This window comes from Styela clava, chromosome 9, assembly GCF_964204865.1.
Source record: "Styela clava chromosome 9, kaStyClav1.hap1.2, whole genome shotgun sequence".
NCBI classification, from domain to species: domain Eukaryota; kingdom Metazoa; phylum Chordata; class Ascidiacea; order Stolidobranchia; family Styelidae; genus Styela; species Styela clava.
In genome coordinates, this window is record NC_135258.1 from 1,791,641 (window position 1) to 1,816,736 (window position 25,096).

Genomic DNA, 25,096 nt, shown 5'->3' on the forward strand with positions numbered 1-25,096 from the left:
CAATAAGACGACTTATTCATATGTCGGATATGGGATTAGTTAGCCCAGGGTGGTCCAAGGTTGTCGACTCCGCGGGCCACAAAATTATTTTTGCATTGTTCGCGGGCCACAATAGTGCCAAGAATAGGTAAACAGTGCAATACCAAACAAACAGCTTTATTGTGCAAACACATAGTTATCATGCATAGCCATTCTAGGCTAATAGAATCTGCATTCGATTTTTAGTTTTTATGATGCTTATATTGTTAGCATACATTCCCTACCAAAAAGTTAAAAGCCAGATCACAATTTAGACCGCCAAGCACATCATTCAACTTCGCTTGTTTCCCCAGCTATCCATAACACTATTAACTCATTGACAATAGTGATGACAATACGTCAAAAGATTTTTCTGATCAATTTTATGACGAAACAACACGAAAAGCGATTTTTTGATTACTCTCCGAATGTGATGCGGGCCACCCTGATGGTTTGGACCACCCTTAGTTAGCCGGTTACGGGCCTTTGTTTTCAGATGCATGGACTTGATGGTGGAGAAAGCCAGCATACAGCAATTTTCTTGCACATAAATATGCCCCAAGAGATACGAATCCTTAAACTCAAGCAGGGTAATAAGAGCGGCTGTCGCAAGTGTATTCCCTGGTTTTTGGGACGGGGGCCAAAAATTTGCCCACCCAGACTAATGGGCCAAAAATTTGCAAGTGTGACGTAAAAAGTTACATATAATGTAACATCTACAGTGCTACATGAAAGCGAAAATGGGAAGCTTTGTGCCGAAACTAACTTTGATCGAAATCTCAACAAATTGTGCTATTTTTTTAGCTAAAACATCAGAATTAGGTTCTAGTTTGGTTGTGGCTGCATCAGGGCGCCAGACCAGAATGAACTACCCAATAGAACCATATTCTCAATGGGGCCTTTGCAAAAGATATTTTCCTACTGGGTGGGACCTCTGCAAAAAACTTTGCCTACCCTCGTCGAAGACAGATTAAAATATTTATCAGTGAACACTTTTCTAAACAGAGATAAACATAGAACCTAATTCTTACCTGCCAAGAGTAACCTCCTTCAGATACCTTCACCAAATTTTTCACATCATATTTTTTCACAATATCACCTTCATAAGGACCAAACACTGTATTCTGTGGAATATCAATCTCACACCATACTCCAAGACCACCATTCCTGATCTGTGATGGATCAATGCTCAGCCCTGGAGGACAGGTATGCTTAGCACGATCTTTAATGCCCTTGAAAGGAATTAAAATAATCAAATTAGTTTCGAAAATAAAGCGTAGAACTAGTGATGCCTATTTCTGAATTGTTCACTTTTTAGAAACAATTGAATTTGTTAAAAAATAAATGAAAATTTAATGAAAAGTCAATCAAGATGCCAGCCAGGATTTTGCGGAGCTAACTACTCATCTTTCTTTTAGTATTTTGTACAACAAATGTGTATAAGGCAGATGGCGAGTGTGAGTAAGTACCTTTTCTAATTAGAAAACTGAGGTGTTTTCACATGGGCACTGGCTGTATATATATAACATCGCAACAGTAACCAATAAGTATCATTTGCCTTCAAGCTATTCATAGAAACCGTACTCTGATTTTGAAAAATACAAAATTTTGACTAAAATTTTCTGTCCATTAGCAAGTTATTGTATTTTGATTTTAGACAATGGAATTAAGGTACCTAAGTTGAAAATCCTGAATATTTAAAAATATAATTTCCATTATGTTATAAGTGATTTGAGAGTCTTGCATATCTTTTTGTAGCATTTTGTCTCATCAAGGTCAGACTCCTCGCACAGGCGAATCTCAATATCCACGAGAAAAGGTGATAGCCCATTTAAATAAACAAGGCTTTTTTTATAAATTCACTTACAATTTTCACAAGAGTGTCTTTCATTCTCATACTTGGATGATCTGGGCAATCTTCAAGATGCAAGGCCTTGCATTCATCGCAAACTAAAAAAGACAAAATTTCAATACTATGGTATTTATTTTTATTATTATGGTATCCAGTCCCTGAAGTGGAAACCTGTTAAGATGACTTTATCCCGAATATTACCTTAATCTGGGCAATCATTGAGATTTGAAAGCTTTGCACCCACTTAATTACAATAAAACATTGGAAAAATGTAGAAGTTCTGAGGAGTGAAATGGCGATAAGGCCACGACATTTCATTAGATTATCAGTTTATGTCGGGTATGGAATTAGTAACCGTTTAGTAGCCTCTTGGATAGTGGAGGAAGCTGTAATGAACTCATTATCCGATGAGATAATTAATTTACTGTTCCAGATGCATGGACTTGGTGGAGGAACTAGTTCTTAGTTGTGTGAATATTTTTTCAATGAGGACAATTGCACGGATTGCTCTAAAAAAGGCCATGTACATCAACCACTAATATCTAACAATGAGTTGGGAACTACTATTCTTTTTTGAATAACCCAAAATCTACTTAATTCATTACACCCTAGTAATGGTATTGATATTCCAACACAAGATGTGTAATTTAAGTTAACATAGTTAAGTTTAACACCATGACGACCAGGCCACTTGGAAATTAATAGTTTCCCCTCGCACTCAGTACTGCTAGGTACAGTAAATTGACCATTTAATACGGCAGGGTTGGGCAATAATTTTTCTGAGTGGGCCAGTTACAGATAATAGACCTGGTGACTTGGCCAAAGGGCCAAAACCCGATATGCAAAAACTATAGATGAAAAATAGTTTATTTACAACGGCTGGTACAACAGATACGCTTACATTTCTATAAAAAAAAGAAGCACAATGTAACAATCGGGCTCATTATGACGTTATTTTCCTTCCATTTGTTTATCTAAACCAGGGGTTCACAACCTGGGGTTCGCGAACCCCCAGGGGTTCACGAGAAGATTTCCAGGGGTGCTTGGAAGGCAGTCGAGTTTTTGTGTGTTTTTGCTTATTAAAACTTGGAACGATTTTAAGAATTCATTAGTTAGACAGGCGACAAGGGCAATATTATCAAAATTGTTATTCATTATATCACAACTTTGTTCGATGCCTGATTACGGGGTTCACGTTGCTTGCTTCAAGACTCGGGGGGTACTTGAGAGAAAAAAGCTTGAGAACCCCTGATCTGAACTATAATTTCAGCAGACACGGGCTGAATCCTGCCCCTACTGATCTAATACTTACATACAAAATGATCATCCTCTGGCACATATTCTTCTGTGTATTTCACTCCAGTCTTTCGCCTTGTATCGTATCTTGATGAAGCATCCCCACTTTCGGACTGAGAAATATTTTAAATGCAAAAATTTAGTTTTAAATGAAACTCAATTTAGCGATTGTTAATATGTACTTTATGCATTTTAAGGTTTGTTAACATGTAGGCCCATAGAATGAGAGAAAAACATCAACTGTTCTTTCTCATCTCTGCACGTTTTTGCTTAGAAAAGATAAAAAAATGACTCATGTTCATTGAACTTTGTTAAGCAGATATATAAAGCGCAGCTTGCAAAGTGTATTGTTACAAAGTAGTGTATTGATATGTAACAATAGAGAATGGCACTATGCAACAGAAAGTAAAGGACATGTCTGAAAATGAATTTACTGTTTCAGATATACAGCATTTAATAAAATAAGAAATAATGGAACATTTATAATAAATATATATTCAATCTTATTTTAGCTATGTTTAATACATTTCTGTTAATTTTCTTGCCGCACTGGACAAGGGAACTGATGAGCTAGGCAATGCTGAGGCGTAAAGAGCAGTCGGAAGGGTTCACAATGTTAGGAGGGCTGATATCCCTTAACAGGAAAGCTCTCTGTGCATTCCTAATTTCATTGTATTGTAAGGTTTACTTTGTTGAGCATGGATTATTTGAACATATTGGAAATTTCGAATCTACCAATTATAATAACACTATAGTATAAATGCCACTGGAATAATGAACAGGGGGGCCCATGAGTGCTAAGACTCAGGTAGGGGGTCTGAACCATTGAAGGCTGGGAGCAACTGCATTACATATTCAGGGGAACTTGTTTAGAACATGGATCAGAGTAAAAGCCATGAATAAGCAGCATTGTGTAAATATCAAGCAAAAAAATGATGAGAACAATCTATCACACTATTACAAAATATGTATTATTCATGCATTGTTGTACAGGTTGTATAGTAGTCTAGAAATATTGCTGCTTGTACAGAGACTTTTTCAGAGTGAATTAGCATTGTATAAATATGAGAGATAAGTTAAGAGAGACCAACGGCCGGCAACCAACTTGCCTAGTGGTAAACAAGTGCATGAACGCCATCTTGTGCCATATTTAGAAAACGCGAAACAATGGGGTCTTATGGGAAATTTTCGTCGTGTTGTTGTACCGAATCGAATAAGTCCACTGTTATAAGGGCTAGAATGGAACCGAAGGGTGGATTTTGAACTTTAAGATATATGCTATCTAAATATATAACGCAATTAAGAATAAAAAACTATCTAATGTGTTAAATTCGACCACAAACACATGTGTTAAATTCGACCACAAACACAGTGTAGAACCAATTTTGCTCATTTTTTCCAAGATTTTATAGTGATACGCCAATTTGAGGCTGTAGACTGTCTCTGCAACAATCCTACAATGTCATTTGTTCTTCTAGCGCAGCTTGGAGCTGAGCAGTAGGGCATTATGGAGCTTGACAGACGAAAAATGTTAACCAGAGAATAGAAACGGCCATTGAAGCGAAGTTGGGTCGGCCGGTAATTTCGACGAATAAATACAACTTTTCATCTGTGACGTCATAAGGAATGCCATTGTCAAATGGTTAATTATGACGATTAGAATGGCCAATTTACTCCGGAAGCAACTTGGAACCGGTATACTTGTCTTCGAAGACAATTTAATGTACTATAAATGTAATTTGGCAAACATGAACGGATACAAGCATGTACGGCTAAGATTCAACTTCAAAACATGACCTTCAAAATTTTTCTACCTAAAATATTAGTGAAAATAATAGGTATGTTTCAATATTTGTGTTGGAACTTCTCATAAGGCGCCGTGTTAAATTGCCGAGAACAATAGGCACAAGATGGCGTCCATTGTCTGAGCGTTGCCTCGCTTATATTATATATACGCTTTGAGAGAGACAAGCTACCCGGCATCAAATATATAATGTGCACATGGGGCGCAAGGTACTTGTGAGATATGCATACCAAGATGGTGGACACCGAAACATAGTATGTGTACCAGGTTAGGGTTAGGCCATAATTTTATTCCAATTTTCCTTATTTTGTTCCATTATAAGTTTGGGGACTAGCCAAGTGACTCCCGTAGTATTTGTACCCAAAATTATGATCCAACCCTAACCTGGTACACATACTACGTTCCGGTGTCAGCCATCTTGGCACACCTACTTCAGGAGTACCCCATTTTTAGGCAACTAATTTTGTTCAACTATTTCAAGAGACTAAAACCTATAAGCAGGGGGTATAATCACTGAGCTAACACAGACAGTCTCCAAACTCGTAAAAGAACTAAAATAAGGGAAATTGGAATAAATTATGGTCTAACCCTAAGCTGGTACACACGCTACAAGAGTACCAAGTAAAGTTCCATAGTTCTAGGAAAAGAAGCATGATCTTCTTCAACATCAAAATAAACCTTGCTAACCTTTTTAAAAGGCTCGAACTTCGGTTCTTCTTTCTTAGTTACAATCACTCTTCTGGGCTGAGGTTTACCTGCGGATAAAAAAGGATTTTATAATAATCAAAAAGCACTTGTTAAAAATCTTCGCCAGATACACAAGAGAGTATTGCGAAAGTTCGCAAAAACTGAAGAGATAAGTAAGAAGATAATGTAAGAAGATATAATTGTGTAAGGACCAGAATCCTTCCAGTTTCGCATTGTCTACGCCAGGGCTCTCCAAAATTGGGGGTCGCGACCCTGCAGAGGGACATGCAATGAATTTTAGTGTTGCAAAGACTACACCACTTTCACGCAAGTACTATAACTATTGTGTTTTTTAACACATTTGAATCGAAACCCAGGTCTACACAATCCACTACACCCTGGGGAAGGGGTGAAAATGGGTTTCGATTCAAATCCTAGATATTTAATTTTATTTAGTTTGCTGATATCTTACTTTCTCTCTTGGACGGTGGCGGAGGGACACTCATAGCCTTTCCTGTTTGACGATCTTCCACATATTTCTAGAAAATGAAAAATTTTTGTTTACAAAAAATTGCATTTTTCAAACTGCACTTTATTTCAATCTTTCGTCATTATGGACAGGGTGCCCTACTTTGGTTTTGAGGCTGCACCTGTTTTAGTTTCAATATTAGGTGGGGCCTTATATCTACCTACTTTCAGGTCTGGCTTCAGGAACCAAACTATTACAAACATGTGATTTCCCAAAAATGCTAAAATATAACATGAATTAATTTGAAATACTTTGTCAACATAGAACTGTATGACTCCCTTTAGCTAGGTGCCAATGTTATATTATTTCACTACCAGCACTATCTAGATTGAGGTTTGGTTTATTTGAACAACAAGTAGTTGGACTTCCCTATAGCCTGGTGCCACTGTTCCATATTTCACTCACGACACAATGTAATAAACAGTCTATAAATATATGGGATTAGGATAGGATTTAAATATTTATCCCGGAGAGGAAAGTCGATAAGACGGCTTAACCATATGGCGAACCACGGCCTCTCGTCCGGTTATCATTCCATGTCGGGTATGGGATTAGTTAGTTACAGTATTTGTTTTCGGAAGCATGAACTTGGGTATATTTCACTTTAAAATTTACCAGGGGGTAAACAAAAGTATAGAGGTTGAGTCCCCTGTCTTATACACATGTACTCAATACTGACCTTTATGAATTCCATTCTTAGCTTGGTGTCATTCTCTGAAATTCCTGAAAAGTAAAAAATAGAATGCTAGGTATGGATGGAACAGGGGTGAACCAGGGGCCAAACATTTTTCCACCTAGACTGCCGCCCATGTAAGCGTGACATAAAAAGTTTCATTTTATCAACAATATTTACAGTGTTATGAAAAGTGGAAACAATAAGCCTTGTGACAAAACTAAAGGTGCTCCCGAAGTATGCGAACCAAGATGGCGGACATCGGAACGTAACATGGGTAACAGGTTAGGGTTAGGCAATAATTTTTTTCCAATTTTCCTTATTTTAGTCCTATTATCAGTTCGAAGACTAGCCAAGAGCCTCCCATAGTATTCATACCTAAAATTATGGCCTAACCCTAACCTAGTACACATGTTACATTCCGATGTCCGCCATCTTGGTTCACATACTTCGGGAGCCCCAAACTAAATTTATTCGCAATCTCAACAAATTTCTTGAGCTATTTTTAGGTAAAACATCAAAATGTGGCAGATTAGGAGGGCCAGATTGAATTACCCAATGAGTCGGATTTGATCCCCAGGCCGTACCTTGGCCTTGTCATGGATAAAACCTTTGATTACACCCCGTCTTTGAGAGTAAAGTTGGTAAGCGAGTAATCTTATGATGAGACATAACAACATCTAGATACCACTGCAAGATGAGTACGAGACTTATTAACTGACAATTGACCAAGATAAGTACCCAAGAATCCTAGCTCTTTATAGTAACCTACCATTACAGGGCCATGTTTGGAGTAAGAATGCCTTCTAAAATGGTTGGTGAAGCTAGCCATAAAAGACCTGTGATTATGTAGACCACCCTACATTGGGGAGTAGTGCTGTTAAAAAAACGAGTTAATAAGTACTAACTAGTCATAGACAATTATAACCATCTTTGGGCATTTTCTCATTTACAATACAAATAGCAAGATACCGGTCCATCCATAAAAGCAGTATCTTACACATCGTACAATATCAGTGGATGTTTGTACAGAGTATTGTTCAAACTAAAAGGTATAAATACAAGTTTTCGTCGCCATAATCAGTGTAACAGGTAATAAAATGATTGATATAAACAAATAAATAAAAAATGATTCACAAATCAGGAGAGCAAACAAAACCTTAGATAAGGTTTGAAACATACAGAATATGAGGCGCGTGTGCACTAAACGACATAAGTACTACTATTTGGCAGTGCACAATCATTTTTGCATATGTTATTCCTAACCAAGGTACTTACGTCGTGTAGTGAACAGGACTATGAGATGGTGTGTTGCTATGTGTTCACACTAAAATTATATGTATGAATACGCAATCCATGAATAAAATACCTCTGAATACTGGCATTTTCTTTTTCTTTCTACTGCTTCCACTGGGACCCCAGTCTTCATCAGAATCACTATCAGATGATTCTATGCTCGGCATATTCAAACGACGCAATCCCATCTTTTCACGAAGGATATCTTCTGGTGGCAATGGAAGGCCTATTGATAGAAAGATCTACGTAGTAACCGGTTACTCACACGCTATATAGGATATGACTACGACTTAAAAGTTAAGTCTGACAATATTTCAAAGTCCAGCTTGAAACTCCCCAATGAAGTTAATTTTTTGAGTTTTTTATATTTTCTGTTTTTGAATATCATCAATAATCGGCAATTTTCACTCCAGTAAATTTTAAAATACGATTCTGGAGTCAACATCATTGAAAACATGACAAACTTTAACCCTACAGCCTTGGTTTCGCTTGCTCACAAAATAAGGTCTGACTCACAAGTAGAAAAGTACATTGAAAGAATATGGATGTCGAAACAACAAAGACTTCTTCTGCCAAATCATTTTCTGTTACTACACTTGTATTAGAGTACTGGTTCTCAACCAGTGGCCCATGGCCCACAGCTAGACCACAAAAAGATTTTGAGGTGGGCTGCAGAACTACACTACTACTGAAAATTGCTTGTCCTATTTGTATCACTATCCATAATTTTGATTGTAGTACCAATGATTGACTGTTTTCTGCTACTGAATGGTAATTTTCTGTCTAATTAATAAAGGGAAAGTGTCCATTATCTCAGAAAAAGTTTGTTTCTTTTTGTAGTTTTTCCCTTGCAATAAAAGTTAATGGGCAACAAGAATTTTTAGGCAACGAAAATAGGCCACAGAAGCAAGAAGGTTGAACACCACCATACTGGAGCTAAGATTCTATTAAAATTCCACCTTCTCTCAGAACAATATCTCACTTACCTAGCTCAAGCAGCAGAGTACATTTATTTTCCAATCTAACAATTCTACGTTTCTGAAAAGCACACTGAGCCTCAAACTGTCCTGGTTTGAATAATTTTCTCAAATTCACTCTCTGAGTTGCTTTCTTCAGCATGCCCTCAAGATCAAGCCTGGAATATTGAATATGAACTGTAAAGGCAATAGGCAAAAACTGGGGTGTGCAAACTTCAATACAAGAGGGCCAGATAGAATAACTGATAAAACCGCGAGCTACACCTTTATTTAACACGAGTTCTCTAGTAGTTGCATGCACAAAATTTCTGATAATGATCTTATGGCATGGTCACGTCATAGGTATATATAATAAATTACACTAAGAATTCAAAATTAAAATAGTTTCATGAGTCGCATACCATTCGATATTGGCACTTCTATGTGAGCCGCACAAGTTTTCTTCATAATTTACGTTCTATTTACATATTTTCAATGTTTATTGAATAAAACATACTTTCGTCTTACTATCAGCCTTGTGTGACTTATTGTTTAAGCAAGTTATTTTTGAGGGGGGAAGCAAGACTTGACAAATTTTAAAAAGGAGGGGGGAGGGGGGGTGAAAGAATGAAAGAAAACCACTGCACTAGGCCATCATGCTCGCAAAATACTTTTGATTCATACAAACCTCGTAAAAGCAGAAATCCCTTCAGTACTTCCATAATCTTCATCATCACTACTGCTACTAGTGGTGTCGCTATCACCCTCATGACTCGGTGCTTTCTTTTTTTGCTGTTTCATGGTGGAGGATGCCTCAGGTTCTGTTTTGCTTTGCTGGTTTTGGGCAGATGATGAAGGCTCATCAGTTAGGCCTATGAAATTATAATATTGTGAAACAGTGTTTCCCAGCGATCCCAAGATAGTAATTACTTATCGATCTTAAGATCGGTAAGTATATTGATAGGTATTTGTCTGTATGTATGTATGTCTGTCTGTCTGTGTGTGTGTCTGTTAGATGAACGCGATATCTCGCGAATGCGAGGTTGAATCTGCTCCAAATTTTGCATGTGCATACATCATATTTCGGACCAGAAGCCTATTGATTTTGGGTTGATTATGGCGTATATTTAGCGAGTTATTAATTAATTAGTGATGGGACACAAGGTGTCACTATGGAGTAAGAGCGCTTTTTTGGGGGATATCCTAACTTTCGATCGATAAGTCTTCGGTCTCTGACCGATTTTCTCGTTTAATTCTTATAGGGTAGGAATTTTAACTATGTAATTAGTGAAATATCACTAATATTCATTACTTATTTAGTATAAGGATAGGATTTACATATTTATCCTGAGAAAAAGAAAGCTGTTAGAATGTTTTAATCATTTGGTAAACCATGGGCATCCGACCGGTTACCAGTCCATCTTGGGTGGGGATTAGTTAGCCAGTTATTTTTATTTACAGATGCATGGACTTGTAATACTCTCTTATGGGCACTACAGAAGCATGTGTACCAAAATAGAGGTTCGTTAAATTTGTTCGTCTACTTTACATCAAGTTGTGTAAAGGGACTGAAACCTAGTGTTCACACTTGGCTAACACAGACAGTCTCTGAACTCGTAATAGAGCTAGAATAAGAAAAATCAGGATAAAATTATGTCCTAAGCCTAACCTGGTACATATACTACAGGAGTACCCTTTTATGGGCACATTATGAACTATTTGTACAAAAGCTAGAGAGAAAGGTTGACTGTTTGAAGTATAAATTACCTGTTTCCTCAGGACGCTTGCTTTCCAGATTTTTTGCTTTTTCATTGTTATCCTTAGCATTCATGGAGTTCTCTCCAATACTTCTTTTGTCTGAGTTTTTCTGATCACTTGCGTCTCTCTTTTCAACACTTTTGGCAACGGCTTCGCAGTTCGCTTGTTTATGATTACTATTGTTGCCTCTCACATGATCCTTTACATTTTCACCATTATCCCCATTTTCCAGAGAGATTTTCCCATCACTGTCTGAGTCTTTTCGATCACAAATGTCTCCATTTTCACTCTCTATTCCGACACTTTTGTTAATGTCACCACAGTTTTCTTGTTCTTTATTCTCGCTACCCACGCAATGCTTTACATTTTCACCATTTTCCAGGGAGATTTTTCCATCAATGGTTTCGTTATTTGCACATACATTCTGTTTTTTAGTATTATCGCCACATTCAATCCCATTATCATGTTTGCCCGAGGAGGTCTCAGTCACCTCATTTCCTTTGCAGTTTTGTAATTCATTTTTAATCTTGTCCTTGCTCAAGTCAGAATCATTACCTTCATCAGCACTACATTTTCCTGGTTCACTTCTATCAAAATTTTGTCCGTCTGGTTTGATCAAATATTTTTCATTAGTATGAATTTCTTTGCTTCCCTCGCCATTATCATCCTGCCCAATTTCATTATTTTTCATTTCTCCAGTTTCTTTTGCCTCATAATCTTGGCTTTGGCTAGAGTTATCACCCATTCTGATAAAGTCTTCGCTAGATTCTGCCTTTTGACTATCAATTTCATTACCTTTTCCTTGCTTTACTTCTAAGCCTTTGGTTTGCCCATCATTATTATCTAGAAATTAGAAAAAGTTTCGATTAATCAATGCGAGAAGAGTTTGAAAAACTGCTCAGTAATAAATTTTGAAAAAACGTTAATGATTTGTAATGACTCGCACCCATGTCATTCTAATGAAAGAAAAGCTTTATTTGAATGAAATAAAGAACAAATATCTTCAAGTAGGGGGGAGTGTTCTGAAATTTGTAAGTACCATGTTAGATTGTATAAACCATGGTTGTGCAAACTGTGGCCGAGGGGGAAAATTTGTGCGGCCCATGGGAAAGTGCCAATTTTTAATGGTATGCCCGCGAAACGAGTTTATAATTTAGTTAATATGGTACATGCGAGCAATTCCAATCTGTTTGAGTCGCAAAGCCTATACCAGCACCTGAGTGCCACTGTCATATTAGCAAAACTTCTAGGCTTCACTCAGTTACTTGTATCTGAAGCTGAACCTCCTATAATAAAACACCCCAGGTATAAACTTCAGCTCAGTTTATTCGAACCGCGGCCCGGCTCATCGTGTCGTGTATTAGGAATACGCTCACCACCGCACCTCTGATTACTCGGGTAGTGGCTTCGCAGATTCGAATCCCATGCAGGGATGGTTATGTGCGAGAAGACTACTGGACTACTCGTCGCCGTAGGGTGGTTCACGTAATCGCTGGTCGGTTACGGCTTTCTCAATCATCAAGTCCATACTACCGTAAACAAATACCTAACTAATCCCTCACCCGACAAGGACTGGTAACCGAACGAGAGGTCGTGGTTGGCCATATGGTTAGGCTGTCTTATTGGCTTTCCTCTTCTTCGGGATAAATAGGTAAATCCTATATTATATCCTACCTCCGCCACTATTCTTGGTTTTTGTGGATTTCTTTTTTTTTTTCTTATTTCTTCGTTTGGGATTCTTTTTTATCTCAGCTTCATCACTTTTATCTACTTTTTGTCCTTTATCATTTTCATTCTTGCTCGTTCCGCATTCATTCCCTTTGTTATCATCCTTTTTCTGCAGTTTATTCAGCTTTTGTAAAATTGGATTATCTGCTGGACTGCATCTTGATACTGTGCTAAGTAAATTAGCCAGAGCTGATGCAAAGTTACCAGTATCGGTACAATCAGGCATTTCATCCATGACTAGAGTGAATTAGAAACAACCTAATTCCCAAAATCTGTCACACAAGAAAAGCAATTTTTATTAAACGAATGAAATTTCATGCCTGTCACTCTGAACAAGGCTCTGTATGGACAGCAACTATTAGGATAGAAATTACATATTTATCCCGGCCTTGCCGGGGAGACGAAATCGTAGGGTGGCTAAATATGGGGAATCACAGCCATTTGTATCGTTTGGTATGGAATTAGTTACCCACTTATTTGTTTTCAGATAGAGAGAGATTTATTTTTTCATCATCCAAAATAAAATAACAATCATCGCAATAATAAAAATATTAACAAGTAATGAATTAGTTTAGTATAACCAGGAGGGAGTAATAAGACCAGTTGGTCATCAAAGTCAAGTCTCCTCTTCACGCTATTATGTTTAATTAAGATTCACAATTTCAGATGACTAAATGTTAAGGTAGAAATTTTTTCAAAGTTTAAAAATATATTCACCAAATGGATGAAGGGGGGGGAGGAGGGAGGGGAATGCTAAAGTAAATCATTTTTTTGTGTATGTGGAGCGGGATTTCAAAATCCAAAGAGATTCCAACAGGTGGCCCCATTCAGACAGGGATTTCACAAATAGTTACACTGAACCAAATTAAACAATTTATACCACATATGTGATTAATTAGCAGAAATGGTACTGGAATTACTGTAACTTTCGGCAAAAAGATTGCTGTCCCGTTACTTACCTTAAAAAATGACGGCAATACCATGCCCTGCGTCAGTGCTTAAAAAAAATCTACTGCCTGATTGTTAACTAAAAACAAAACCAGCTAGGCTAATTACAAAATTAACTAGCGTTATACAGTACCGGTTCAGTGATGGGAAATTAGCAGTAAACTAAATGTAAAAACTGCTAACCAGTACCTAGTTGGTTTTTAGGCTAGAGCGGCCAGTAGTGATGTTCGTCACTATTTTGGAATCTGAAGCCCAATGTTTGAATTGATTCCAAGACTCAGAGACAGGCAATTTACCGACGGTCAAAAAGTTATTGTGAGCACACTACCAGTACCTTCCGAGCAGTACCGGTATCCCTGGGCACACCACAACTTGTCTTGTCTTTTTACGCCTGTGCATTGCCACAAATTTATTATATACTTTCAGTATCTATACTTTCACGGTACTTATTTTATCAAAAAAAATAAACATTCATCCCGTTGTTCAACTCAAAACTCGGCCCCGACAAAATTGCTTCATTTGGAAGATGACAATTTGCGCGCCTTTTTGATACCACATGTGGCGCTAACGATTTAAAATGAAAAAGGGGTTAATTCGAACGAAAGTCGGTACTATGAATTTAAAATAAAATTACACAAAAAAAAAATTAACTTTTGACTTAATTAAATGATATTGTTCATTAATATGTGATATACCGGTACGTAATCGACACAAAATACCATAACTTAACAAGGAAATTAGCAATGAATCAAATAGGAAATTGTCGATATCGTGAGAAACGAACATATGGCCGTAATTACTTTCTGATAGAAAGTAGGTGACAGAAGCTCATGAATTTACAAGTTGCCCTTCATATTCTCTGAAAGAGCTGCTAATTTTGCCGAAATCAACATTTTTATTGATAAATCTTTTTTACTGCGTCATTCGCTACGGTCGAGTAGGCGGTTGCATAACAAATCATTATGAATGACATAACGAAATCCTTCAGGACAAAAACATTACGTAAGGTAAGCATGCGTGATTTTATAATAGACTTGCTGAATCACAGTTAGTGCGCACAATTTTGTAAGGCTTCGTATTTACCAACCTCAGTAGGTTTGTTATTATGCAGTAGAGTTTCTTCAGGTGAGCTGATACTTATTCTACGCCATTATAAAATGTAGATCCCATTCTTATCAAATATTTTATGGCCTGTTATGCTAATTATACAGTCGAAAAAGGGTTTGAATTTTTTGTCCGAAATTAGATAATTTGACGGGGTCTAGTATAGTTTAGTACCACAAGTACTTGCAGTTGGCGTATGCGAATTTTGCATATGTTATTCCTAACCCTCACCTGACTATGCCATCCGAAAATTACGCCGATACGACGTCACAAACCTGCAAACACATCATACGGTAGGGCTTGCCAAAGTACTTACGGTATATAGTATAAGCAGTAGTACTTATACTACTATAAGTAAGTACCGGTATAAGCACTTTTGGTGACGTAGTCAGGTGGGGGTTAGGATTGGCATATGCAAAAATTGTTGAGCCAGGCCAACTAGAAGTGCATGTGGTACTAAACTATACCAGACCCATTTGACGGCACAACCGCCAAGCAAAAGTAACTTATTCTATAGTCTTCTTATTATAGTACAGTAGTACGGTTGCACCAACCATGATCGTAAAAAAATAATACTTTTAAACAAATTCTGATTCGCAGTTGACTATCAGTAGTCTCCGCTCAGTCACTAACTCAAGATTTGTACAGCACCATACCTCGACAAAGTTCCTGTTTTTGATACCGGTACCGCAATTTTATTTTAAATAGTAAATGCACATACAATGAAAATGTGTGTTAGATATGCATATTGATAGTGTAATGTGTATATTGAATCTGATATAAACAATGGACCTTTTTGTGCTGTACTGGTACCGGTGTCTGGGAAGTATAAACAAAGACTAGAAGTGGATTTTTTCAACAAATTTTGGTAGCCTTCAAGCAGTTTCTAAACTGAGCCAGTGTTAGGTAAAAACCCAAAGTTAATTTGAGTCAGGTTATCTTAGTCACAAGTCAAGTGTGTCATTGGCAATTGATAGAGTAGGAGACATTTCATTCAAATGACTCAAAGTTTTTGATAAAAATGGCCACATGCTATGTCAATAACTCAAACCTCCCAACATTGGCTAGTATTCTGGTATTACAAAGTACTGGCATGCATTTACCTTGATTGAGCCATGGATAAGAGTGTGGAATAGTTCTAGATTTTTATAACTGATTACTTGCTTCCAATTTTTTCATTTCCCAAACTGCTTTTTAGTTTTGTTGTAACATATTATCTGAATGAACTCACAACCCTTTTCTGTAACATTTTTGTGTCTGAATCACAACCAAATTTATTGTCATTTTTTACCCGAGGCCTAATGTGTGCCTCATTCATTTTTATCACTTGAGCCTCTTTCTGCTGTAGGCTACATCATGTCCATTTATAAATGTAATCATATGCGTGTTATTTTACTATCACACATAAATACAGAAATAGCACAAACTTACTATAGTAAATATTGTGTAGCGAAAAATTCCTAAATTCTATATTAGGCCTATATCTACGTATATATAAATCTTTGTTTCATAGATGGTTCAACTGACAAGAGCGTTATTGTTCATAAATCTGCTGAGACGGTCAAGCTTTTGTGTTATGGGAGAAAATTTATCTACTGGACAAGTGAGTGTTAGATTTATTTCAATCTCGCGAAGTGAACGCCGTAAATGCTTAATTAACACCAAACAAAAATGTGATGGAAAATCCGACACAAATTTTCATTTTTGAATAAAGTTCCATTTTGTGCGAACACAATACTATATTTGCCATGGGGCATACATGCTTAGTCTAAAGTTCAGTTGGTTTGATTTGAACTGAACCGATGTTTTAAGCCGTGTCATGCAGCAGTGCAGACTTTTTTATAAATACATTGAAGTTTCACATCACATTTTCATCACACATGACATCTCAACCTAAGGCAAATATAATAAAGAAAATTTGTTCAGAAATTTGGTGTTGTTGCAAGAACGGAATAGTTCTTATGACATAATATTATCTGCATTGCAGCTCAAATTTTTTTTATTAGTTCAGGTTTGTTCATAATGGAAAATCAAAACTACTAGGATATTGAAATAGCTCATATTTTTGATATTAAATTTATGGAATCTTATCAATTTTGAATATTTGGTTAATTTTGGACCCTGCTTGGATGTACTTCTGAGATTTGAGTAGAATTTGAATATTTCATTTTTTCATCAGGGAATCACAACAACTAGTGACGCAGATATGCATGCAGTTAATGGAAACCCCCTCAAGGCTCCGTTCCCTGACAATACACGGATGGCCATGTTTGGTAAGCATATTTATTTGTCATGTAGATTAGTGTAGGATTCATTTTACTATTGTCCTGGGAAGATTTTATGCGTAATTATGCACAGTTTCTCATCCAGTCACGGCCCGTGTATAAATGTTAATGTGTATCTACTAGTGCATAATGTGCAACTAATATAATTCTATATTGTATTACTCTTCTTTTTTTTTGAGTGAGTGCCTGTAACTTTGTTCAGAGATGAGTCACCTTACTTCTGAGTGAAGGCACGTAACTTTGTCTTCTGAGTGAGTGCCAGTGATGTAAATTTTTTTTTTCGAGTGAGAGCCTGTAACTTTTCTCAGAGATGAGCCTTCATTACTTCTGAGTGAGTGCCCTTACTTCGCTCAAACATGAGTCTCCTTTACTTCTGAGTGAGTGACTGTAACTTTGCTCAGAGATGAACCTTCATTACTTCCGAGTGAGTGCCTGTAACTTTGCTTAGAGATGAATCTTTTTTACTTCCGAGTGAGTGCCCGTAACTTTGCTCAGAAATGAGTTCCCTTTACTTTTGAATGATCTAGCATTGAACGTATAGCCCAATTAAAAAGGTCTGAAATTCCATTCTATTATCCACACAGGCATGGGATGTTTCTGGGGAGCAGAGAGAAAATTCTGGCAATTAGAAGGAGTCTATTCAACACAAGTTGGGTAAGAATTCAATTTTTAACAATTTCGGCTTTTTCATATTTTTCACTCTTGAACAAGGACGTGTACACCAGAAATTTTCCAGTTATCCAGAATGGTAGTCATATATATTAAAATTTACTGGAGGGAGTCCGAGTTTGTTTCTAAAATTTTTGGTCTTTGGAATTAGATTTGATTTTTATGATTCTCAGTTCTGTATTCAACTGTTTCTTATCTTTTATTTTTTTGCTATCAGATATTCAGCGGGGCACACCAAGAATCCGACATATAGAGAAGTTTGTTCAAGCATGACTGGACACAACGAAGTCGTCAGAGTGGTCTACGAGCCAGAGAAAATTTCTTATGGGGGTTTATTGAAGGTATTTACAATACACGTATTTACTCGAAATCACGCCTATATCGCAAATAGGCCGACTTCCTAAAAACAGCCTTAAAACGGCGATTTTATAAAAAATCGCACATAAGCCGGTCCTACGAATCGTGACACGCCGGACACCTCAAGAAAAACGTAGAAAGAGAACAAAATTACTGTAACGCAAACATTTTTCACGTTTATCATTTCTGCGTGTTAGCGAGGGCGGTAGGTGGATTATTACCCGTAAGTTATGTTAAATAAAAGTCTATATTGCTTTTCAGTTAGTCGTGATTGTGTCGGGAGTTTAAAATAGAGTTCCTGAATCAGCATGAAACAATTTACTTTGATCGCCACAACGGCGATTAATTTCGTTCCTTGTCCGTTTCAAGGAAAGAAATAACGCTGTATTAACACATTCTTATAAATCGCTACGGATCTTAACACGCCAGACGCCTTATGAAAGGCGCGGAAAGAAAACAAAATTGCTGTAACACAAATATTTCTCAAGTTTATCATTTCTGTTTGTTAGCGACGGCCGTAGATTCTTATTCGTAACTCTTACTTGTAAATTCATGTTAATAAAGTCTATATTGCTTTTCATGCGTCCTGATTTGTATTAATGGAAGGGATTGTTGTCGGGAGTTTAAGAGAGTCCCTGAGTCAGCATAAAACAATTTCCTTTGATCGTCCACAACGCGGTTAATTTCGATTTCGAGTCCTTATCACCGCCCCTTAACGGATAACATATCGTAAAGTTATTAAAAGTCGCGTGCCGTTAATTGCCTCTACGGGCGATAGTAAATCGACACTGTTGCTGTTATGTAAAAGAAACAAAATTCAAATTTAAAACTGGACTGAACGATAAATGACAAGACTATTTAATAGCGCAAACTCGCAAGCGAAAGCGATCAAGTGTGTGACAACCAATCACAGACTGTACAAGCGGCATGTGCCGAACAAGCGATCAGCTGTTTGATAAGACAATCAAACCTGCACAAGCGAGCGAAAACAAACCAATCACAGACTGTACAAGCGTTCCGCGTTAAACAACCAATCACAGACTGTACAAGCTATCAGCTGTATGATAAGACAATCCACCTTCACAAGCTATCGTGTGTGTGCGTGCACGTTTGTTATCGTGAGAACTTGGTATGGTTTGAAGCTTTTGGAATTACCGGCAAGTCAGCATAATATCATCTCGTTGCGTGATCAAATTCAGATGCATGAATGAGCTGATTTTTTGGTGCAATCTGAGGTATGCGCAGATAGTCCCTTAGTTTGGCAACTTTTTTTTTTGAGTTTCAAAGTCGGCCTATTTGAGATCATATACGGTAAGTTTTAAGCAGATAGGATTTATTCTAGGAGAGTTTCATTCAGAAAACCGCAGGTTCTTTTTTGGTTGTTTTTTTCTGTGTATATTGCAACTTTAAATTTTGTGGGATATATTATGTATAAGAGAATTAGTGTGGTTTTTACTGTTTTGAGTTGGTTTATGAATAACTATTCCTAATATGAACACTAAGCTATTATGTTGACTTTCGTCCCTCAGGATAAACATGAGAATCTTATCCTAACTAAAAGCAATGTATGGACTCAAATAAATATGATTTTCAGCGTTTTACTCGCTACCCTATGTCATGCCTATGTTTTCCACGTCTACCATTGACAAACTATGTGAAACATAGTAACTTAGCAGTCGGCTCATTGTGCTAAACAGAAGGAACATGCTTGCCACGGCACTTCATGCTATGCTATGGTTCCTATTGTGTGAGGAGATGATGATGTTGGAAGAATTGTTGGACTCCTCACTGCCGTAGATTGGGTCATGTAATCGTCGGTCAGTTGCGACTTTTTCGTCATGATGTCATAAATCTGAAACAACCTGTTAACTATTCCAAATTTGTTTTATTCCAGATCCAGATACATAGCCAATTCAATATTGGTTTCAGATTTGTAGAATTGTGAACACAATAAATATTTCCATACTTCACTTGTCAAATTACATGGTCTGCCTTAGGATTAATCCATCTTATCAACTTTCTTCTCCTGGAATATGCATGAAAATCTTATCCTATCTGTATTTCAGACCTTCTGGGAGAGTCACAACCCAACTCAAGGTGACAGGCAAGGTAATGACAGAGGGTCTCAATACCGATCAGGCATCTACTATTATGATGAAACACAGAGACAAGAAGCTGAAGAGTCAAGAAAGGCTTATCAAGCGGTAAGTAAAGGGGCCCTACTCTTTTCGATCTCGCACTCTTGCTTTTGTGTGTTTAGACTAGTTTATATTGTGTGCATAAATTTGTATTATCATAACAGTGGTTCTCAAACTTTTCAAACTGCGCACTCTTTTTAGAATTTGATAAATCCCGCGCTCCCACCTTGAAAATAACTATCTAACAATAAGCTACAAATAACAGATAGTAAGGCGAAAGTATGTTTTTTTATAGAACATATTGAAAATATATGGATGGAACATAAATATCAATATAAAGAAATGTAAATATCCAAAAAAAAGCGGGGAAGATCACGTCTAAAATATTTTTATTTTTAATTAGTTTCCTTTCCGTTCAAAAAATTGTCTACGGGCCCACTGTTAGAAAACCACTATACTATAATACAAATAACTAACAATATTAGTGAAACTGCACCAAAATACAGGATAAATATTTCCCTCCCAAAAACAGCAATATACCTCCCTGAAAATTTCTTCCCTTTGGATTTGAAATTGAAGTAAAAATTTTAGAGAATAGAACTCCGGCCACTGGTCGACTGAAAACTGACCTCAGATCTTGGCTCTGAGAAACCTAATTTTGACCACTAGAAGTTTGTCATTTGTTTAATTCAGGGGTATTCAACCTTTAATACACAAGGGCCAGACACAAATAACTGTATGAAACCGTGAGTGGCACCTTCACTAAACATAGGCTTCTAGTAGTTGCAGACACAAAAATTGTAGCTATTGATCTTTGACATTTTATGAGAGTCGGATTCCCTTTTAAAATATAAAAAAAGCATTTTTCTGTGCCATTCATAGCATTTTTCCGTAGTTTGAAACACATTAGACCAGGGGGCGGCAACCTACGGCCCGTGGAGCACTACAATCCGGCCCGCGAAGCTTCACTAAATTATTGTAACAAAACATTCGTTTTGACGAATATATTCTTTAGACTAAATTATATTATAACCTAACAATTATATAATTTATAATTACTCATTTAATGAGCATATAATTGAGCAAATGGCAACAAAACGCTGAAAAGTTGATGCTAAGTGCAAAGGGTTCAATGGCCGCCAAAATATTTAAATGGAATTTTATGAGATGCAATGAGGAAATAAATCTATACTCTATTCGAGAGAAAACCGTTCGGTTTTTCAACTTTCTAAAAATATGTGCGGCCCGCCAATGACTTGCAACCCTAATTTTGGCCCGCGAGCGACAAAAGGTTGCCGACCCCTGCATTTGACCCTCAAAACTCTTGATTTCTGGCCTTCTGTCGAACTAGCTGTAACAGCCTAAATTAGCAATTAAAAGTCCCCCCCCCCCCATTAAAAATTGCCAGCTACTCCCCTGCTCTTGACTCCAGACCTGTGATAAATGGATATACCTCCCTTATCTTTTATACTATCTTTATATTCAGGAGCTCGATAAGACAAGATATGGAAAGATAACAACAGAGATCAAACCAGCGGCGGAATTTTATTACGCAGAGGAATATCACCAACAATATCTTCATAAAAATCCAGGGGGTTACTGCGGACTTGGGGGCACTGGGGTTTCATGCCCGATTGGGCTCAAGAAGAAAAATGGCCCTCATTCAGAACTGTAAACTGATGAAGAAATAGTTCAAAAGGCACTTTGTATATACTTGTTTTTAATACCGATACGCGGAAACAATGGTGCACCCATAGTGTGTGTACCAGGTTAGGGTTATGCCATGATTTTATTCCGATTTTCCTCATTTTAGTTCTATTACAAGTTAAGGGAATGTTTGTGTTAGCCACGTGAATATCCCCCCTGCCTATAGGTTTCGGTTCCTTTACACGATTTGATGTGAAATAGGCGAACAAAATTAGTTACCTCCATATTGGTACACATAATTGTGGGGCAGTTATACTATTCTAAAATACTTGAATCTAACACAGAACACTGATTTTAAATATATTTTTATTATCTACAGTTATTCCAGTGTTCTGTAACCATCACTGAAAACACTAAACTCAAATTCATAGCACTGTCTTAACCAAATTTCTCGCTATAATTTTTATAGGCTCTTGGTACTGGCACTTTAGTGATTGCCCCTAGCTGTTTCCTAGTCAAATTGACACAACTCTCATGCCAATTCGTATTTACTTAGCAGGGGTGTGCAATCACGCAAAGAAAAATTGTGCGACCCGTAGAATAAGTTTTTAATTGAGTTTAATCTGGTGTGTGTGAGTGATTATTGCAAAGCTTATACCTGAGTCCAATTTATTATCTATGCCTATGACGTTACAATGCCCTAACAGCTGTCTTGTGCAAACAACGCATGTCACAAGATCAATGACCAAATATTTGCCTGCAACTACTAGAAAGCCTATGTTAAATAAAGGTGCAGCCCGCGGTTTCACACAGTTATTTCTATCTGGCCCTCCTGTTTCGAAGGTTCCCATTACGTAGTGTAATTCTGTTTCTTCGGGCACTTTAGTAATTACCCCTAGATATTTTCCTGATCAAATTGACATAAATTGCATTGATAAGTCTCACTTCAGTTCCTATTTACTAAGCATAGTTTTGCACTTTGGTTCTTTATAGTTCCAGTACTCCTTGGCACTTATCAGTCATAACTTTGCTCATAGATGAGTTTCTTTTTCTTTCAGCTCTTTATTGATACTCCCGTAGTATGTGTACCGGGTTAGTTAGGGTTAGGTCATAATTTTTATTCCAATTTTCCTTATTTTAGTTCTATCACGAGTTCGGGGACTGTCTGTGTTAGCCAAGTGAATATACCCCTGCCCATAGGTTTCAGTCCCTTCACACAACTTATGTAAAATAGGCAAAGAAAATTAGTTACCTCCATATTGGTACACATACTTCTAAAGCGTCCCTTTATTTAGATCAGAGATGAGTCTCTGTACTCCAAGAGTACATGATGTATTTTTGGGTGCTCCAAGTATTGACTATAACTTGGCTCAGAGAGATCTTTTCTTTTTTTTTTTGAGTGGGGGCGCACACATCTCTTCAAGGAAATTTCCATTAAAAATGGTTTTATCTGTAACTCCTCTGATTTTCAAACATACTGTAAATGGCTAATCTGGGATATGTGGTGTTAGAATTGTTTCATGTTTTCTTAATTTTATTCCACAGGTATTGCTATAATTGTATTTTATCTTTTTGATTGTCTAACAGGCTTTTTTTAATAACCTGATATTGCCCCACCACTATGTTTATAATTTTTACTTTTACTATGGTTATCTTAGGCCGAGTTACAATTGTTTACTTCGTATGACTGGTATAATGTTGTGTTGAATTAATGTTTTGTTCGGGTGATATATATTGCGCGGCTACTCAACTATTTTTCACAAAGGTTTGTTTAGAAAACTTACAAAATTACCAAGCTCCGACATTACAGAAAATTTATTTTATTAAATAAACGAAACGTCAATTGCAATATTAACTTAAATACAAGAGCAATGAATGGCTCGCAAATATGGACACAAATGTAGCACAATGGTATCTGTCTAAACAATATGGTATGCACAATGGTATCATCTAAAACTATAAAATGACGCTTAGGCTGCCAAAATAAACAAGCAGATGTGGTCCATATTGAATGGTCGAAAGGGTCGAATATGGAACCAGGTCAACAATCAATTTCGAATTTTCAATACTTGAAAATAGAAGGTTATTACTCCGCTTTTTCTTATCTTTTCATTCTGTAGCCAGATATTCTACCAAAAAAATCATAATGCAGATTTGTGTCTAATGTTTTGATTAATGTTTCATTTGTGCATTATAGACTATGACCCCATGCCTAAATCCTTGGACTCAAAACCATATTGGCATTGTGGGTTGACAAAACTTTGAGTTCACACCCCCAAACTCACTCAGGTTGCAATGAACTGGTTACGTAATGTTCAAGTGATAATATAAGTCTTGAAAAATTGTGGATTTTCACAAATCAGATGATGCTTATACGAACACTTTGCATTTAAAGTTCATAAAGTTTATTAAAGTTCATTGACCTAACTACTTTTGCATTTAAAGTTCATAGAGTTTATTAAAGTTCATTGACCTATCTACTTTTGCAAGTTCATAGAGTTCAATCGCATAAGTACGTTTCCTCATTTTTATATTAATCTTTGTTTATCGTTATTGTGTGTAGATCTTCAAACAAACTGTATATGGGCACTTTATGTATTTTATTGTAACTTATAATTAATATTGCTTTGGTGTTGTGATTCCACTTTGAATAGAAAGATGTATATATATATATATGATAAACTGGGCGGAACGGTCTTAATTCTGGGCTATGATAAGTTGTAAATACTCGTCTCCAAACCCAAAGCCTCAACTTCAATGAGATTTATTATTTTCAACCAAAAAAACATGAGAATGAAAGTTTCTTCGGTATGGATTGGAGGGAGCGATACGATCGTCATCAGAGTCTGCTCCCAAATTGATTCTCAACCCTTTTCATTAAATTTCTCCCTTCGCATATTCGTTTATTACCCTCACTATGCGTGAAAACTGCTTCAATTGTTCAATCTTCAATGAATCCTCAGCTGGAATTATGCGCGAGTCGCATTCAAGCTTTGGCACAGTTTAGATAAGAGATGCGCAACCTGCGGACCGCGGAGAAGTGCCAGTTTTGTATGATGTGAGGCCCCCGAGACAAGAATTTAATTCGTTGCGTGCGAATAATTCTGATTCCTTGCATTGCGAATTTATTATCTATGACGTCACAACAGCTAGCTTGTGCGAACAACGCAACTACTAGAAAGCCTATGTTAAATAAGGGTGCGGCCCGCAGTTTCATCCAGTTATTCCTATCTGGCCCTCCCGTATTGAAGGTTGCACACCCCTAGGTTAGATAGTTATGGTAGTGTGTGTCCATTATAGTAGTATTGTACTAAATCAAATAAAAATGCCTTCACAAGAATGATCAAATTC

The 25,096-nt window shown here is 36.9% G+C and overlaps 2 protein-coding genes across 4 annotated transcripts in view; one reads left to right on the plus strand and one right to left on the minus strand.

The window, feature by feature from the left end:
- Positions 1 to 13,634, minus strand: part of LOC120340098 (uncharacterized) — a 34,426-nt gene extending 20,792 nt beyond the window's left edge. Inside the window, exons 1-12 of the mRNA XM_078116453.1 lie at positions 13,557 to 13,634; positions 12,544 to 12,869; positions 10,879 to 11,712; positions 9,800 to 9,983; positions 9,142 to 9,290; positions 8,229 to 8,381; positions 6,866 to 6,909; positions 6,130 to 6,196; positions 5,658 to 5,725; positions 3,183 to 3,279; positions 1,886 to 1,968; positions 1,050 to 1,250 (exon numbers count right to left, since the gene is read on the minus strand). Coding sequence (XP_077972579.1) covers positions 1,050 to 1,250; positions 1,886 to 1,968; positions 3,183 to 3,279; positions 5,658 to 5,725; positions 6,130 to 6,196; positions 6,866 to 6,909; positions 8,229 to 8,381; positions 9,142 to 9,290; positions 9,800 to 9,983; positions 10,879 to 11,712; positions 12,544 to 12,832 — 2,169 coding nt within the window. The 5' untranslated portion in view covers positions 12,833 to 12,869; positions 13,557 to 13,634. The remainder of the gene's footprint in view (positions 1 to 1,049; positions 1,251 to 1,885; positions 1,969 to 3,182; positions 3,280 to 5,657; positions 5,726 to 6,129; positions 6,197 to 6,865; positions 6,910 to 8,228; positions 8,382 to 9,141; positions 9,291 to 9,799; positions 9,984 to 10,878; positions 11,713 to 12,543; positions 12,870 to 13,556) is intronic.
- A 740-nt stretch (positions 13,635 to 14,374) lies between these two features.
- On the plus strand, positions 14,375 to 24,417 carry LOC120338991 (peptide methionine sulfoxide reductase MsrA 1-like). 3 transcript variants are annotated; one of them, XM_039407021.2, is made up of 7 exons: positions 14,375 to 14,552; positions 16,163 to 16,252; positions 16,829 to 16,922; positions 17,519 to 17,588; positions 17,821 to 17,944; positions 20,027 to 20,164; positions 21,585 to 24,417. In XM_039407021.2, the coding sequence occupies exons 1-7, from the start codon at positions 14,508 to 14,510 to the stop codon at positions 21,771 to 21,773; spliced, it is 750 nt and encodes a 249-aa protein (XP_039262955.2). In that variant the 5' UTR covers positions 14,375 to 14,507; the 3' UTR covers positions 21,774 to 24,417. The 3 variants fall into 3 exon arrangements, with proteins under 3 accessions (XP_039262955.2, XP_039262956.2, XP_077972175.1); XM_039407022.2 differs by having other exon boundaries at positions 14,531 to 14,670; XM_078116049.1 differs by lacking the exon at positions 14,375 to 14,552 and adding an exon at positions 15,492 to 15,555.
- Positions 24,418 to 25,096: the final 679 nt, after the last annotated feature.